The sequence below is a fragment of the Pseudochaenichthys georgianus genome, chromosome 18, assembly GCF_902827115.2.
Source record: "Pseudochaenichthys georgianus chromosome 18, fPseGeo1.2, whole genome shotgun sequence".
In the NCBI taxonomy this organism is placed as follows: Eukaryota; Metazoa; Chordata; class Actinopteri; order Perciformes; family Channichthyidae; genus Pseudochaenichthys; species Pseudochaenichthys georgianus.
In genome coordinates, this window is record NC_047520.1 from 11,128,940 (window position 1) to 11,147,428 (window position 18,489).

An 18,489-nucleotide genomic window follows, 5' to 3' on the forward strand; every position below is an offset into this window, starting at 1 on the left:
CGCCGCCTCCTCATGCTCGCCGTCGGAGCGAATTCGCGTCTGTCCGCGTCTCTGCATTGACTTTACATGTAATCGCGCCGCCCCCAAACATCGCATCGCGTCCGATGTGAACGCAGCATTAGGCTGATTACACATGTAGTTATTGTTTTCATTTATATATTGTCCTTCGGCCACATAATAATATCTAGATACATATACTTATGATGTTGTATCTATCTCATCTGAATTTGACATTGTTGCCCATAATTATTTAGGCTGATTGAGATACAGGAATTTCATCATATTTCAGTAGCCGATTTCCTTTTTACCAAACGGTCTATTGAGTTTTTGCATTGAATTACCATTTTCTTTTTTTGCTGACTTTGCTGGTATTTTGTTCCTCTTTATGAAAACTCCTGCACACAGCTTTTAAAAGTTCCCCCCAACCGTTAGCAGTGATGAAATTAATGAAATTAAGTACATCTACTCAAGTAGTGCACTTAAGTACAATTTTTAGAGACTTGTACTTTCATTGACTATTTCAACGTTTGGCTACTTTAAGCCAATATTGTACTTTTCACTCCACTACATTTATCTAACAGCTTTAGTTCCTATAGTTTATGATTAGAAAATATAAATCAACTAATACATCAACATTGGCATATAGTAATAGATGAAGATATCCAGCAACATTATCAATCATAATCCATTAATTTAAACATAAGACACACAACAAGTACTTTTACTCTTGGTACTTGAGTGTTTTTTATATTTTTATTTAATTAAGATTTTGACTTGGACTTTTACTTGTAACAGAGTATTTTTCTTTAGCAATACTTCTTCCACCACTGGCCATTCGTCTCAACCAGTCTCAACCAGCAAAATAGGTCTCAACTGTGCATGTCTAAGCAACTTCTATTTTGACACTAAGCGGAAGTGAAGTCATGTATTGCGTGTAGCTTGACCGTGGCCTGTCATCTGACTCCTTTCCTGTTGGGAGAGAAAAGTTTTGAAACCCCACCCTCTGTGACTTTAAGCACAGACGTAGAAGTGGTTCGAGGTCCTGACGAGGGAACACTGACCGAGGAAGAGGAATATGATAATACATTATGATGGAGTTATTGCCCTGAACGCTCTCTTTGGACTGTACCAACAAGACCCGCGAACTGGACCAGGCCACGCGCTCAACTTCACTTAGGAACTAACGGGATTTGTTTTTACTGCGTGTTTCTCTGGGAAATAAAGGTTTGGATAGCCCTTCCTGTTACAAAGTCGGCGGTTCTATACAAAGTTTCTTTAATATTTTGATAAAGTCCAGTTCATGCTTCAGATGACACCGTAAGTATGGATGGTCAAGCTGAACGGAATGCAGGATTTCCCGCACCACACAGTTGCGGTCACACGCGGTTATTAGAGATTTAGGTTTACTAATGCGTACTGGTGGGATCTGAAACTCGTCGTAAAACACTGGTTGGCTGGACTGAATGCTCCTTTCCTGCTATTCTTCTCCGCCTCGCAGCGCTTCCTGCTTGTGGTGCACTTAATGGCTAAAAATACATAAAAACTCAAAATGGACAGCTACATCTAGCGAGAACCATAATAATTTGGTATTTTACAACAAACTTTGGATAGCTTTATTGTTGTCCCTACACTCCACTTAAAATCAGTTCTCAACAGGTGGCAATTTTGAATGAGGGAAGAGAAGAGCTCATTTACCCATAATGAGGTGATTCAAGAGCCTCTTAAATACAGGCCCACTGAAATGATTATGTGCTCAAACCATGTTGGGAAACCACACATCACTTGAACACAGAGAATCAGTTCAAACAGTACTGCCTTTCTGAGCTTTAAGCCACTTCAAACAAAAGCAACCTCTCAACTGATTCTGTATTTTTCGAGTGGAGAGCTTAACATGTAATGTCAAGACGAATGAAAGACACTTAGCCTACTATTCAGTTATCTGTGAATCCTCTCCTGCAGCCCACTTGTTGGTCGCGCTTTTGAACACATTTCACTGGTCCCTGATGAACCAACAAAAAAGACAGGAAAGGGAGCGAGGCGCAATAAAATACTCCTTTATACTTTATTTTCAAACCCTTGGGGTGCAAAATCAGATCCAGTCAAAACATCTGCTTGAGGCTCCATGGAGCCACTGAAGAACATATTGAGTCGTGGTCCACTGTCCAACTGGAAACATTTGGATCAATCACAAAAAGGGAATTTCACCAACCCTGTGTGGACGGCCTTATTCGACTACGAGGCGTCCTGTAAAGATGAGCTCACCTTGCGTAAAGGTGACCTGGTGGAAGTCCTGTCTCTGGACTCTGAGATATCGGGCGATGATGGCTGGTGGGCGGGTAAGGTCGACAACAAGGTGGGCATCTTCCCATCTAACTATGGCTCTTTCAAGCCAACTGAATTTGCAACGCTCCCGTGCACTGCCGTGGTTGGAGAGCTTACCCCGGCTGTGGTTAGCCAGTTCGAACCCGACGTGCTGGATTTCCGGGATCTGAAACTGGAGGAGGTCATCGGGGTCGGGGGCTTTGGAAAGGTGTATCGTGGTACATGGAGAGGCCTGCTGGTTGCTGTGAAGGCCGCACGGCAAGACCCGGATGAGGATATCAGCGTGACAGCTCAGAACGTCAGGCAGGAGGCCCGTTTGTTTGCCATGCTCACCCACCCCAACATCATCGCCCTGAAAGGCGTCTGCCTGCAGGAACCCAACCTGTGCATCATCATGGAGTACGCCTCTGGGGGGGCTTTGAGCCGGGCTCTGGCAGGGCGTCGTATCCCGCCCCACATCTTGGTCAACTGGGCCGTGCAGATAGCCAGAGGGATGGTGTACCTGCACAGCGAGGCTATCGTCCCCGTCATCCATCGAGATCTCAAGTCCAACAACAGTAAGTCCTTCAATATGTCTTTTATCATTTAAACCCAGTCTCACAGTGTTGGATTGATGAAAATAAAGAACAAGACATATTTATTGGACCTTGTGCACAGCCACATGGCCCAAGGCAGTGATGGAACATGGTGTACTTCATACAAGTCAGTTTTTTTGTGTTTACAAGGCTACATCTAGAACAAAGGCAACCTGTTTAACTCCACTGTAAGGCTCCAGTAGAATTATTAACTCAAACATCTCATTAGTTTCAGTAATTGAATTACCTCTTAACTTTTGATCATATATCATGATATTAAGTCCAGTCTTGGGGTAATAATTACCCATTTTAGAGGAACATCATGACTAAGCAGTGGTATAACGACGCATGTTTTTGCAGTCATGTGACTCTCAAATGTAGGCCAAGGCTGCAGAGATGCAAATATGTGTTGTTGATGGCACAAAAGGCCATGCTTTGCTAGGTCAGGAATTCAAGAGGAGGGTGTTTTCCTCTCAGCACCGCCACAAATCACACTTTGGACTTTGAGCCCGTCCAGGGGCTTTTTGGAAAGGTGTTGCGTCAGTGTTTCCGCATCGAGCCTTGTCATTAACCCTGCGGAGAGACGTACCGCTGATAAAGCTTTCTGTCCCCTCTCGTGAAGCAGAACAAGTGCTTTTCTCTGCTCCAACGCTAACCCAAACACTGAGCCACCTGAATTTAATTGCAGCCTCCCTCTGTTATTATCATTCTTGGGATGAAGCATATACTTCCAGGCAGCTCTGTGGCTCTATCCGCTGCGGTCCAAAAGATTAGTAACTTTTCTATAGCTCCTTTCTGTTACTGCAGATCTTGATCGCATATCAAAATACAAAGGTGTATACAAATGGTGGCTCCGACCTTGTTTAACTAGGAACACATTCAGTACTGTAGTTTTTGAGAATGTGACCTTAGTTAGGCGCAATAGAAGGGTAACTCTCTTTATTCACACTTTTTTTGAAGCAAGGGTTCTCTATTCAGCCAGCTTTATTTTCCCATACTCATTTCACCATATCCATCTTTTTGGCTTCTGCGCAATAACCCTTTCTGACCATCGGCCATTCCTCTTCCCATTCCTTTAGGCATCTCCACCCTTGTGAGGTTTTTTCCCGGTAAGGCCTCTCCAGTGTAAAGGCTTCTCCTGTAGTGCTAAAGAAACTTGAGTTATGTCAATAGTGTTGTATATGAGGCAGGCCAACGCAAACACAGACCCGCTCTCTGTGCGCCGGGAGATCCTATCGCCCTCCCGCCTCTTGCTGTTTTAATTCGTCTCTGAATCTTTGTCCCTGGCCTGCCGCTACATGTTCCATACAGCCATATCCCTGTTGTGCCACTGAGAAATATCCTGTTGTGGTGGTGGTGGTGGTTGGGGGGGTAGGGGTCATTGGGTATAGTTGCGGTTGGGTTTGCTGACAGGTTTAACACACAGGTGCAGGAGTGCCGCAACAAAAGGGCAATTCAAAGCAATGATGCACACTCAAATGAAGTCTAAAAATCAGACGGTGGCGCTGACGGTAGAAAACGCGATGAGGCATTAACTTTAAGTCTTAATTTGTGGTGTCAGCTTCTCTGAATAATGGAGCAAGTTCTTCTCACAAGAGCTGGCATTTTGCGTCAGAGCTCTGCAGTCATACAGGGAGAAATCTGCCAAAGGCCTTTTTTTCTAAATCTAATCAGATGTGATCATTAGTGGAACATATTGATAGGATAAAAGGTCTATTGAGAGGAATGGAATTCCCCCAAATAAATAAAAATGATAATAAATGATCACTCTTACCATCATATCAGCATAACCAAAGCATTAGATAAAGTAGTGTCCACGCATATTACCATATTAAAAGAAGATTCATTATTGACCAGCTGTTACTGTGATGGATTAACTGAAGAGCTACACGTTGTAGGTAATGGCCAGCGAAGCGCTTCGGCCTGTTTGGAAGATGCTGATGAAACGGGATCATTGAAGGAAGCCCAGGGTGGGGCGCTCGGGTCGAAGCCAAAGGGCATAACGGGAATTCCTCTGAAAGTAAATACAGAGAGTAGAGGAGCCCCTTTCTCTCAATATTGTGTCCACATTTCTGAGAATGAGTCTACGGACATTTCTGTTTTAGTATCTGGTTCTCTATTTGAGGTTCCATGGCTTTACTACTATGAACTTGAGCCATACAGGAAACGCTCAATCATTGTAGAGTCCAAGTGAAAAGAAATTGTAGTTAAACTGCTACTGTTTTCATCAAATAATAAAATGTTCACCCTCATCGGCTAAAGATCAATGACAGTGGCTTAAAAAACGCACTTTGAACCACAGCCCATGTTAGCTTTTCTAGCTTATGAATTAATCTTTTAATTGACAAACAAGGGCTAATATCGCCAATACACCATGGCATGCTAAGATACATTTTTTTTATTGAATTGATTACATTTTGGGTTGACTTAAAAACTGCGATTTGAGTGGTAGTGAGGAGGGAAGTGGAACAACATGTAAAGACTTTTGCTGTCAGTTTGCTAGTCTAATAATGTATTACCTGCTACATGCTAGTTCCCTTCAGCAGTGGTTGAGTGTTAAGTGGTGCTTTTTCACGTACATAGAATATGCACTGTGTGTGAACATAGATATTGATTTGTGGGAGTAGTATATTTAGTATATTTTGTCAGGGGAACTACATGTTAACACCATGTTGACATCACGTCCAAAAGTTAGGATTCGACAAACGTATCGGCGAATGGTTGATTACATCGTGCTTTTTCGTTTCCTTTTTCGACAGATGTTTCTTTATTGAAACATATACTGTACATATGTTTCTGCTGCAGCTACAGTCCAAATGAGCTATCGGTAACAGCCCTCAAAGGCTCATTCAGTCCGGCTGCCGTCCCTACACTGTTATGTAGTTATCTGCACAAAGCCTTCATAGATGCAAAAGCAGCTATAGGCCTCCGACACACTCCATAAAACCCTGCAGAGGCTGTAGTTAGAACGGTGGGGAAAGTGCCAAGCTAAGCACTTGCTGGGCTGGAACTCACAGGCCTATTTTCAGGAAGAAGCCACAGTTAGATCGTGGATCAACATGTCCTTTTTTTCATGAGTGGACAAACATCTGATACATCCCTCTACCAGCATGTTTTCATTCACGGCCCCCAGTGCTCACAGTGTAGCACACATAGGTAGCACACTAAAAACATCCTGTGTGTGTGTGTGTGAGAGCCCTGGTTGCTGGGTGTGTGGTGTTTGCCTGTGTGTGGTGAACTGCACTCCTGTTACCACTGCACACACACCACCGCCCTGTTCAGCATGAGCAATCATGAGGGCAATTTAGACATTTGAGGTATTTTGTAAAGGGAATAGGGGGATTTTAAACCTGATTAAAATCTGAACATGCACCTGTATTTTGTTATGGCAGCTGTATTAGTGCAGTTAAGCCCTCCCATTTTTTTTTTTGCCAGTAAAACTGTCAAGTGCAAAAATAATTTTTGTAAGAAAAAAGCCTTTTGAAAATATATCAGTGCTGCGTCATCAGTTTCTGATTTACGAAACAACAACCTAACCGAGGATAACTTAAATGCTACATTTCCCATTGTTTAGAATCCATAACTAATTCCTTGCAAACCATTTTTTCCATCATGCTGTAACAGCAAGACATCCTAGTATCTTTATTGAACTGCATTTTTTTTTAAATACGTTTTTTCAAAACCCCTGTTAAGACTTTTGCGGTCAGTTTGTCAGCAGTCTTTTATTCTCTGCTACATGTGCTACAATGCTACTTCCCTTCAGCCTTGGTTGAGTGTTGGAAGTCGTGCTGTCTTTTTTCTACGACTAGATATTCCCTACAGTACATAGATTACATATGCCCTCGGTCTGATCATGGAAATTGGCTCGTGGGAGAAGTCATGTTACTAAGTAACTTAAACGCAGGGTTATTTTGTACAATTTGGCTGATATCTAGACATCTATCAATCATTACGGAAGATGTCCCACACATGTTGTTATATTGGTGATTCCCTCTGCCTCAACGCTTCATCACACTCCGCTCAGCTGAGCTACGCGTGATGTGCAGCATGCGTGAAGGAAGGGATGTTTTTACAGCATATGTTTATACAGAAAGCTGTACCGTGTTTTATTTTTTTAGTATTCTCAGTGCTTGACAAAATACTCTGTAGAAATTAAGTACTTAAAATAGTACGCGTTCTGCACAAAAGCCAATTTCAGAGTGATAAACGTGTTATTATTCACTTAATTTTAATTATTGAAGCATTTATGTGTGCATCCACTTTAATGTGCAGCTGGTAAAGAAGGAGCTATATTTTTTCCTTTTTTTAATACTTTTTTATTTATCGACTTATTTCATTAAACAAATGCACTTAAGTATATAAACTAATATTTGTACACATAAGCAAATCTCAACAGAAAAAAAAGAAAAAGACAAAAATTAAACGGCTCAGGCTGCGGCCACACAAGGACGAAAACGGCTAAACGCATAGGATTAACGCAAACGCAATAGTTGTCTGTGCACACGAGACCGCTCCGTTTAGCTCCAACCGCTGGAGAAGCTGCAGTACATATGCAGGAGCCTGTACGTGGCGCTGTAACTTCCTCCACAAAAGCAGCGAAGAAGCATGGTTGTCATGGTTGCCCTTCTGTTTATTCTCCGCGGTGGGGGCCGAGGGAACCGGGCAGAGTTGTTCGCCAGTCAACTGAACGTGTATTAAAGTTTTAAATCTTCCGGACAAAATGATAAAAGTGTCGGTCAAAGGTCTTCTTTGTTATTTATTGAGCTTTAAAACAAATGAATAACGACTCTATATAATATAATAATAAAATACACGGAGCCTCTCTTTTTCCTCCCTCTCTTCGGACAGCGCCAGTGTCTGTCTCATGCAGCAGCTGATCCAGTAATGAGTGACCCGGCCGACAATAAAAATAAACATATTTATAACTAGTTTAGGGAGTTTGAGAGGTCATTAAAATAGCTAAGGGTGATGATCTGACTTGAAGTGTGTGTTTTGCTGCAGCGGGAGGAGCTGCAGGTGAGCAGAGCTGCGTGTCTCCGTCCTGTCAGATTAGACTTCACTCGCGTTTAGGTCCATATCGAGAGAAAGATAAATAATCTGAATTCAGGGTGCAGTTTACTTTGACGCGGGGGTGAGCAGAAGAGGTGGGGAGAGGCGGGGCTATTCGCTCATCATTATCAGAAAATGATCGTATAGGGCGTACACACTAGGGTTGCCAGAAACTGACCATGATCAAGTTCGATTATTCGGCAGCCCCCCCCCCCCCCATCTTTAGTCGCACGTGTGAGGGAGAGGGGGGGCGGGGTTGGCGTCGGTGTGTAGCGTGCTGCAGCAGCAGTCTGCTCTGCACGCAGGCTTCCTCCAAATTTACAGTAAAACAAACTGGTGGTGTGACCAATGGCCATTTACAATTATTAATACTATTACTATTATTAGCATATATATTTATATATATATTTTGGTTGAAACTAAGCCAGAAAAAAAAAAAAAACATAAATAATAAAAAATAAATATATAAATAATTAAAAAAAATGTATAAATAAAATCGATTTTTAAAAATAATATTCGATTATGGAGACTGTAACGAATATTCGAATAATCGCTGGCATCCCTAGTACACACGGAGCCGTTGGACCCCCCAGAGCGTTGCGTATGCCGTTCTATCCACCTTGGGACCCGTTATCGTTTCCTCAGACGTTTAGTGCCGTATTCGGTCGTCCTCGTGTGGCCGAACGGTCTATATGACACTAAACAGTAACGCAAACGACCGTTTTCGTCCTCGTGTGGCCGCAGCCTCAGAGTGAGTGTCAGTGGGTGATAAAAGCGCCTCGCAGCTGCCTGGATGCAACGTTTTCCTGCTGACTTTATCCTTTAGTTGGGAAAAGGCTGAGAACACAAGCTCATGTTGGATACGTGAGCTTGATAGATTTGGTGATTAAATCAGAATCCCTTTATTAGTAAAGGTAAATAAGTACTTATCCATGGCTAAAACTGAAGATGAAGATATTAAGGTTTGGACATGTTATTGCACATCAACATGATTATCATTATTGCACAGTAGAATTGCCAAAAGTGTTTAGCTGTTTTTTTTTTTTTTTAAAAAGCTATTGATGATGATAAAAGTATTTTTAGATCAAAGCTTCTGAAAGCTGAGTTTTCTGTGTGTTCATATCTTGAATTTTGACTCAAAGTAGATTTATACTGCGTTGAGCTATGGTTGAGCTGCTTAAAGTTCAGAGCTGTAACCGGGTGGTGATTAGCTTAACTTAGCATACAGAATGGAAGCAGGGGGGGGGGAACAGCTACCCTTGTTCGGGGGGTAACATGCCTAGCAACACACGTCTAAAGCTCTTGGTTATACAACACTTTATATCCAGTTTAGGAAAATATAGATCCTGAAATGATAAAAAGATACAATTAGCTATGCTATAATTATGCTAGGCTAACAACATCCTGATAGGGGTTTGACGGTCACTTTAAGTGCTTTTGTTCCTTTTCAAATGTTTTTATTGCAATTTTTCTTAAGAAACAAGCCTTTGTGTTTTTCATCCTTATTTTCAACCAGTGTAATGATACAGTGTAATGATACATATTGAATCCATGTTATATTGGCACCGTGTGGCCTTCACATCCACTATGTACTGTAGGTGCAACATGAGATATGCCTACACAATGACTGTACACTCACGCTTAGATGTGTGTGTGTGTGTGTGTGTGTGTGTGTGTGTGTGTGTGTGTGTGTGTGTGTGTGTGTGTGTGTGTGTGTGTGTGTGTGTGTGTGTGTGTGTGTGTGTGTGTGTGTGTGTGTGTGTGTGTGTGTGTGTGTGTGTGTGTGTGTGTGTGTGTGTGTGTGTGTGTGTGTGTGTGTGTGTGTGTGTGTGTGTGTGTGTGTGTGTGTGTGTGTGTGTGTGTGTGTGTGTGTGTGTGTGTGTGTGTGTGTGTGTGTGTGTGTGTGTGTGTGTGGTGTGTGTGTGTGTGTGTGTGTGTGTGTGTGTGTGTGTGTGTGTGTGTGTGTGTGTGTGTGTGTGTGTGTGTGTGGCAGGTCAAAACGCACAGGAAGTAGAGAGGTTCCAGAGTGTACTCCATTGTTTGTTAGCTTCTCTTGTCTGAAACCTCACTCTCAGCCTCTTTCTCACCACAGAGATGTAACTGATTTTCAAGTTACATTTGTTCCCAAACTGCACCTAGTTACAGGTCATTCTCTAAATATATCTCAAGACACAAGGTTACTGGACAAATCACTAATTCGGTTTCGGAATCCAAAAGTGTATTAACCAACTTATTGAACATGTTTTATTTTCCCTGAAGTAACATATCTATCTATATACCTTGGCCCTTTTTAACACAACTTTTCTGTTTGAAAAGTACCAACGTAGGAAGATGGCAATCTTTGAAGTGGTTTTGTCTCCAGTCTGATCTTGAGCGCACAGTTTAAATGCGGTTTGATTGTATTACATGAGTGCAAGTGCAAAAGGAATTTTGTTTGTCAGTGCAGTACCAACTGTTCACTCTGTTATAGCTGGGTCAAGCCAGAGATGACCCCCTCTGAGTGTGCATGGAAGTGGCGCTGAAGGTTACATTTGAACTCGTGAACACTAGATTGTTAATAAGTGACCGATTTCAGGTCCCTACAGACTTTTACCTGGCAACAGATACTTTAGAGGAGCAGTCATTTAGAATACTCCTGTACAGCATTTGGAAACAACCCAACTGTGAAAGAAAGAAATGTGTTATTGACTTCAGTTAGGATATCAGACCGCACCGTCATCGTCAACCTGACGAACCTGATCAACGTTGAGCCTTAGCAGATCATGGAGATTGTCTTACATCAAAATAGTTATTCTAAGTGTGTCAAAACACCACACTATGTAGAGTGATGAAATAACTAGAGCTGCTTATGAACCGAAAATAAGTAGTATCAAAACTTTTCAGGTCAAATGATATCTGCCATTCACATATTTTGTACCAAGATCTAGAAAAGAAAAAGGCTTTTTCTATGATTTTGCCCACTATGTTTCCCTTACTGTAATGGAAACATACTGTCGTATAGCATGTAGAAAAAAACCGATCAAATAAAGTTATGTATCAGTATCGCTTTAAGGGCTCTTGTATTGCATTGGTCAAATCCAGGTCAAATAACACTCATGTCATAATAAAACAAACATAAGTGATTGAATGTTTATTCTAATGACAGCCCTGTTGTGCAAGGCAAGGCAAGTTTATTTATATAGCACCTTTCAGCACCAGGCAATTCAAGGTGCTTTACAAAAATGAAAGACATTCAGACAAAGGCATTTAAAAACAGTAAAAGATAATAAAAGAAAAATTAAAAGAAAAACAAAAAAATGAAAGACATTAAGAAAATGGCATTTAAAATCAGTCATTAAAAAGAAAAGCTAATAGTTAAATTCTTTCGGTTCTTGATTTTTAATGAAGAAGGTGCACTCTGCCCTGAATCATTATCTGCACATTCATGTCATGAGGAAGAAATGGCACCTCAGAGCTGACTCTTCTATTCTAGTAAAAAGTCTGTTGCGGCCTGGTTTGTGAACTCGCTGCCGGTTTCCTACACTCCGTGACCCTGAGCTAAGACGAAACTCCAGCGCTGGTTTCATGTCTGTGATTATGCCCTATCACTCTTTCTCACTCTCTCACTCGCTGGCTGCCTGGTCAGAGGTTGCCAGACTGTCTGTCAGCCTATGGCCTCGTCCCTCCGGGGACAAAGCTCCCGTTCTTCCTGGGGAAAGCCCCCACCCTGCCGGAATTCTCCCTTTCGCCTACGGGTGCAGCGCAAGGAGGCGGTAGAGGGAGGAAGGTAGAGAGGCTTGGGTTGAACCGGGTTTAAAAGCCAATATGCCTAGTATAATCTGACATAACTCTGACTTTCAGTTGCATATATTTAAGTCTCTCTTATATTCTGGTTGGAAAAACATCAACCCATAGTGGCCTGATGGATCGGTCTAACTAACAGAGATTGGAAGGAGCGAGCAATAGATAGATACTTTATTCATCCCTAATTGGGAAATTATTTTGTAACATCAGCAGTGTGTTCAGGCATTAAAATACTTAAAAGGTGGACAACAATATTCAATAAAAATAAACAAATATATACACATAACTACAGTACAAAAGACATATATCACAAGGAATACACAATATCAAACATGGATAAATCAGAATGCTCTCTAAAAAAACAATATTCTACAGCATATATAACATGTATACATAGGAAAGTATATAAAATAAGTTACAGGTGATGATGCATGATGATTGATGGCATACGTGAGAAAAATGAGGTGAGAGAGCTTGAATTATTGAGAACACATTATTAAGAGAGGTGCTGAGTGAAGAGGCTCTGTGGATCTGACTCTGATCTGGCATGTCATTGTGACAGGACTGCATGAACTGTATGTTTAGCAGCCGATGTCCTTGAGCGGGACGTTGACCCTTTTCTCGGAATGTCAGGTGCTCTAAATGTGAATGTTTGCGAAGCCCCCTCCAGTTACTGTTGCTACGCCTGTAGAGCTTTCCTTTCTCACACAGCACCTACAGCGTGCAATTCACAATGACAATGCTAGCATATTTTCCGCTTAGTTGCTTTTTAAACAATGGGTCGTGGATTTCAGAAAGATTTCAAAAGACTTCTCTTTCTAGCTGGCAACTGTTCAATTGTGCCGGCTATAATGAAATCTGGCTGGCAGATTTGATCAGGTCGAGCTAGTTAATTAGGGGTCATCCCTATATTCCCAGGGTTCTCATTCTAAGAGATTGGCAAGGGCTTCTTTTGCAGTTGAAATAGCAAAAGAACAAAGAGAAAAAGGTGTGTTGGTGATTTCAACCAAATGGAACCAGGGAAACATCCATTTACCATTTGACCGAGAGAAATGTTAGTACGGCTCTCAAATTAGGCTAACCTTAGCTTCATACATTCTTTCGTAAATACTTGATCCTGATGACTTTTTAATGTTTTAAGCTGACTTGATTAAGGACAACAACCTTGTATAGGTGGTTTTAAATATTCATTTGGCTACATACATGGTGTTGTGCTAAAATACTTAGCATACTTAAAATGTCCCACGCCAAGACCTAATGCTTGACAACCTCGCTAGTCAGTTCAGGTATAAAAGGTATGACATGGAAAATGTTTATCTGTTTAATTGTTATACTTGTTTGTTTATTCAAACGGTACATCTTGAGTTTTAAATGGATAAAAAGGCGTATGAAAAAGAGTATACAACTTTGTGTTGCTAATGTAGGCGACTTTGGCTAATGTGTCAATATCTCAGTAAAGTTTGCTAGCATTGTTGGAGTCAAAATGCACAAAGGAGCTGTTAATGTTAGCCAAAAATATTGAAAACATCCAGGACTAGCTTCTACGCAGTACACCCAACCTTTTTTAAAAGTACATCATTACTTTTAAGTGGATACAAAGGCATTAAGATGAGTATACAACTCTGTGTTGCTAACGTCAGTGACTTTGGCTAACGTGACAATATCTGCAAGCATTGCGTGCATCTTACCTTTATTCTTATAGTTATAAATGCCCCACCTTGTAATTTAGTTTTTTCAGTTTCTAAAAGAAATCCCCTAAGAACAACGGCCTCTCACAAACAGTTTTAAGCACTGGTATTGCCAACCATCTGATTTGTGGATACCCTCTAGCTAATCGTATCTGCTTTTCTGCGGTGGCTTCTTTGAAACACAAATTGACTTCCTTTTTATAATGACGTTGGAGCAAGTTCCCTGAAACAATTTCACTTTATTTGAAATACAAGTTCAACTGATTATGCACATTGAGCTCCAGTTTTTCCAGCTGCTATGAAATCCAAATATATCTACTGCTTTTCTTTGAAGACATGCGAAGAAGGTTAGCAATGTAAATAGTCGGTGTTTGCTCAGGATCGACATGGCTCTACTTTATCAGTCAGGTGGGCTTATGTTTAATCAGCTCTGGAACGTACCCTGCAAAAATGCCTGACACTGGGATTCTCGGGCGGCTGCTCATAGGAATCATATCTGCAACTGCCACACTCCAACAAACAGTACCAAACAGGCTCCTGTTGCCATGGAGAAGTGTCACGGTGTTATTGTGGCGACATTGTTGGTTTCGCCTCTGTATCAGGAAGGCTGTTTGTCTGGGCAAGACTGATCTCGTCCTGATTCTCACCGTTGCCCTTTGAAGGGGAGCTGGATTTCTTGGTCTGTTCACCACTTTTGTCAACACAGCTCCTTAAAATGTGATGGCAGGGGATGCAGATAAGAACCCTGTGTATCCTTATTGTATAAGCCCAATATGAGTCATATACATCCAAGTTTATTATTAGGTCAAACCGTTATCTTTAATTTTTCATTCATTTCCTTGAATCCTCACTTGGAGGTTATTAAGAATATGCTATTTATTCTCATGACTTTCTCCACATTGACATTATCTTGTCCAGACTTTAGTGCACTACTTAAAACTTTTCAGTAGAGTTTTGAAGATGTCAGCCGCAGACTTAACGTTTGTAGGTCAGCAGCTGATTTGGACACAGCATGTTGCCACATAGCATCCAGTAAGCAGCTGACTAATGCAGCAGTCGGTGTGATGGTGGTGGTGAGAGGAGGGAGGCTAAACTGTGGATGCACTGTGCTTTAGCTCAGGAAGTGGAAGAAGAATGCGCCGTGTATTTGTGCTGAGGCGGCTAAAATGCTTCTCTGGATTTACATGTTAGTTTCTGTTCTTGGTTGCATGTGTGTAGTCTCTGTGTACGTATAGATTGTGTTGAGTGTTGATGACCCATGTGCATGCAAGTACAGGTAGGCTATATGTGTCCCTGAAGTGCAGAGACTTGTGTGCGTGTGTGCGTGTGTGTGCGTGTGCGTGTGTGTGTGTGTGTGTGTGTGTGTGTGTGTGTGTGTGTGTGTGTGTGTGTGTGGTGTGTGTGTGGTGTGTGTGTGTGTGTGTGTTGTGTGTGTGTGTGTTGTGTGTGTGTGGTGTGTGTGTGTGTGTGTGTGTGTGTGTGTGTGTGTGTGTGTGTTGTGTGTGTGTGTGTGTTTGTGTGTGTGTGTGTGTGTGTGTGTTGTGTGTGTGTGTGTGTGTGTGTGTGTTGTGTGTGTGTGTGTGTGTGTGTGTGTGTGTGTGTGGTGTGTGTGTGTGTGTGTGTGTGTGTGTGTGTGTGTGTGTTGTGTGTGTGTGTGTGTGTGTGTGTGTGTGTGTGTGTTGTGTGTGTGTGTGTGTGTGTGTTGTGTGTGTGGGTGTACCCTACTCTTGCACCCCCCCTACTTGCCAAACTGATAAACAACACACACACTATCCCTCCAGCACAGGGGTGGGCAAACTTTTTGGCTCGGTGGGCCACTATGAGTTTTACATTTGACAGACGGGCCGGGCCAGTAGCAGATCGGTAAAAAAACATTTAGCTGTCCACTCCTCATTATACTTCAATGTTGACTTTTATTTCTTGGTCCACTCATTGTTACAGATGCAGGTTCAAAGGTGAATTATTGCGTCCATCGTTTTGCGTCATGACGTAACCGTTTACGTGCCTTATGACCCACACAGCGTTTTACCGTCGCTGATTTTCTCCGCAACACCGCTCACAACAACATCAATAGAGGACTGCGTCGGGTAGTTTTTAATTATACGATGCCAGATTAAATTAAAGAACTACTTCTCCAACCTTGTACCTTTCTCCAGAGTGTCGTGGTGTATTGTTTATGAATGTGGTTCAGCTGCATTACTGCCTGCTGCAGTGCTGCTCGTCTACCGGAGTTTATTCTCCCGGTAACTCGCGGCAGAGGCCGCTGTAAAGTTTTCATTGTCTGACTGTCACACAAGCAGCTGATAAGTATCCCCCACCCCCATAAGTGAATGTGTTTAGTCTGAAAGCTGTTTGGCATCACAACGCTGTTATGAAAGTTTCTCTGGCATTCTACAGCAGGGTTGCCAACATTGGGTACTTGGCTGGAGTGAGATTTTTGGGATCATGGGTTTTGATTACACATATGCGCACGAAATGACTGCTATCGTGTCAGCAGCAGGACCTTAGCATAGGATATATATACAATATATACAAATACACAATATTGGACACAGACTATAAAGGGCACACAGTTTTCATTCACTAATGAAAGCAAACACATGTTTGTTTCCACTGTTTTATTGTGTGCCTGTCGCGATAAGCAATTGACGTATCGTACGATAAATAAAAATGGACTCGATACATTTCCATTTACATGAGGATGTGACTAGCAGTTTGAAAGGATGTACTTTAATTATTATTATATATTATCATTATGTCAGTGGTCTAAAATGGTCATACAACGGTGCCGACAATATTATCGTTATTGCAATAATTCCGGGAAAATGTATCCAACAAAATTAATTATCGTGCCTACATGACAAACACACACAAACAAATGTACAGACTTACTCCAAACTGCCAAATATATTAATTAACACACTCTCACTCTCATACTCTTTGACTCTATGTTGGCCTAGTAGAACAATAAGCAGCAGACTTTTACTTTTTATCATTTCTACTGGATCTTAGATCTGCGCATGCGCAATACGGGGCGGCAGTATTTTTGTTGGGTATCTATGGTAAGGCTAACCCATACAGTGGCGTGGCTCAAAACAGTATTTGAAAATGTAATTACATACACGCTGCCCTTGACAGTGAACCGCCACGCGTGAGGTACATTATTTCCCTGTCTCAATCCAAATTGAACTGTATGAAATAAAAAGGCACATTTGTCTTGTAGTAAATAAAAAGAGTGACCAATCCTGCAATTTCCCCACAGGTGAAAGAGTTGATGTGCTGAAAACCCAACCCCTGCAGGGGGGTCTGGGGGGGATTCTCCCCCAGGAGATTTTTTTAAATACTAACATAAAATACACATTCTGGTACTCTCTTGAGAAGACAATAAATACATCTATTACTACACGACATATTTAAAAAAATGAATGCCATTTTAGTTTTTTGCTACTTTGTTCTGAAAGCTGAACCTGCTGCTCCTCACAGAGAGAAGAGGGAAGAGGCTGTGAATTACTTTACATTGTGGATAGCCCCCATTGTTCTGTGTGTCAAAATGAATCATCAAACCGTGGGGTCTTATTTCATAATGTTGTATCGATGTATATGTAGAGATGTACTACAGCAAAGTATTCTCCGTCGGGACTTCCTGCAACAACACCACGCGTTATCTTGATTCTGATTGGCCAGAAGACATTATCAAAGATGTTCTATTGAGAAGACGATCACTACGTTAAAAAAGTTTTCAAAAAACCGTTTCTAGTCTTCGGTATTCTTGTTTTGGCGTGAGAATAGTTTGGGGAGCGTGAGATTGAGAGTGAAAGCGTGTGTCACACGCCAGATGCGTGAGAGTTGGCAACCCTGTTCTACAGGTGATGTTAGCATAGCAACCGAAGCTAATCAAATTGACTAGTTGTTGCTATCATATTGTGGCATAAGCCGTTTTCTACACGCATATTTTACTGGCGTAGTTTTCGTTATGATTTTACTTGTGATGGCCACATGTAGCCCATGTATTTATTCCGATAGTTGCAATAATACAAAACAAAAGGAAACCTTTTGCCTCCACACAATGGTCAATTCTTTCACACACAGTGACGTCACGAGCTACCCACAATTGCAATGCGCATATATATATATATATATATATATATATATATATATATATATAATATATATAAATACGCCATTTTCCTGGAGGTGCTAATATCCTGGAGGTGCTAATATAAACAGCTAGCTAACATAGCCAGCAGAGCGCACTAGGTTTTTTTTCTGAATTAACGACCGAAGAAATCGCTGCATGTCTTCGGATTACATCTCTGGACTTGAGGGGTGTGCTCTAGGTCGTTACCAGCGTAAACTAGAGCTGTGTGGGTTTGTCCGATTACCCTTACGGAGCGTCCACACTACAGCTCCCAAAAATAGCTTGGAGCTGGGCGTGTCTGGAGCTTGGGGATTTTATTCAAGCAACACGGCCAACAACCAATCACATGAATCTCCCGCCCCCGACATACAAAGCAAAAACCCCCGGGGATTTTATGCGAGCATATATATATATAAACTCCCCAAACAGGCGAAAACCTACCAGTTTCCCCACTGTCTCTGCCACCTCCCTCCATGCCTGGTTCCTCCGGTTTGTATCCCGGTAGGTGAAGAGGGTCTGGTCATACAAACCGGGTGATTCGCTACGGCGATAGTTAGTTTCTCCTCCGACTTTTTTTGAAATATAGAAATGAACGGCGGGATATCTCTCCCAGCTTAGACGCGGTTTGATTGGCTAGCGCTTCAGCTGTCAGATTTTGGGAAACGGGATTTGATTGACTTGGCGCTGGCTACTTCCGGCGTCCAGGCGACCAGAAGTTGAACAATGTTCAACTTCTGGTCGCCTGGGACGCCTGAGACGCCTCGCTCTGCTACCCCACAATTCAGTTCGGCGAAAAAGCGCGGCTACGTGACGTCACCCCATTGAAAGTGAATGGGCAGCTTGGAGCAGCTTGGAGCTTTCGACGCTGTCGACGCTGTAGTGTAGACGGGCCGTTACAGGACTGCCTGCATATGTATGGAAAAACGAACCTTGA

General features: G+C 42.0%; 1 protein-coding gene across 1 annotated transcript in view; it reads left to right on the plus strand.

Moving 5' to 3' along the window:
- The first annotated feature begins 1,034 nt into the window (after positions 1–1,034).
- The window catches only part of LOC117463771 (mitogen-activated protein kinase kinase kinase 11), a 57,190-nt gene continuing 39,735 nt past the window's right edge, over positions 1,035–18,489 (plus strand). The window contains 1 exon segment of the mRNA XM_034106205.2: positions 1,035–2,879. Within this exon segment, the coding sequence (XP_033962096.1) occupies positions 2,123–2,879 (757 nt within the window). The 5' untranslated portion in view covers positions 1,035–2,122.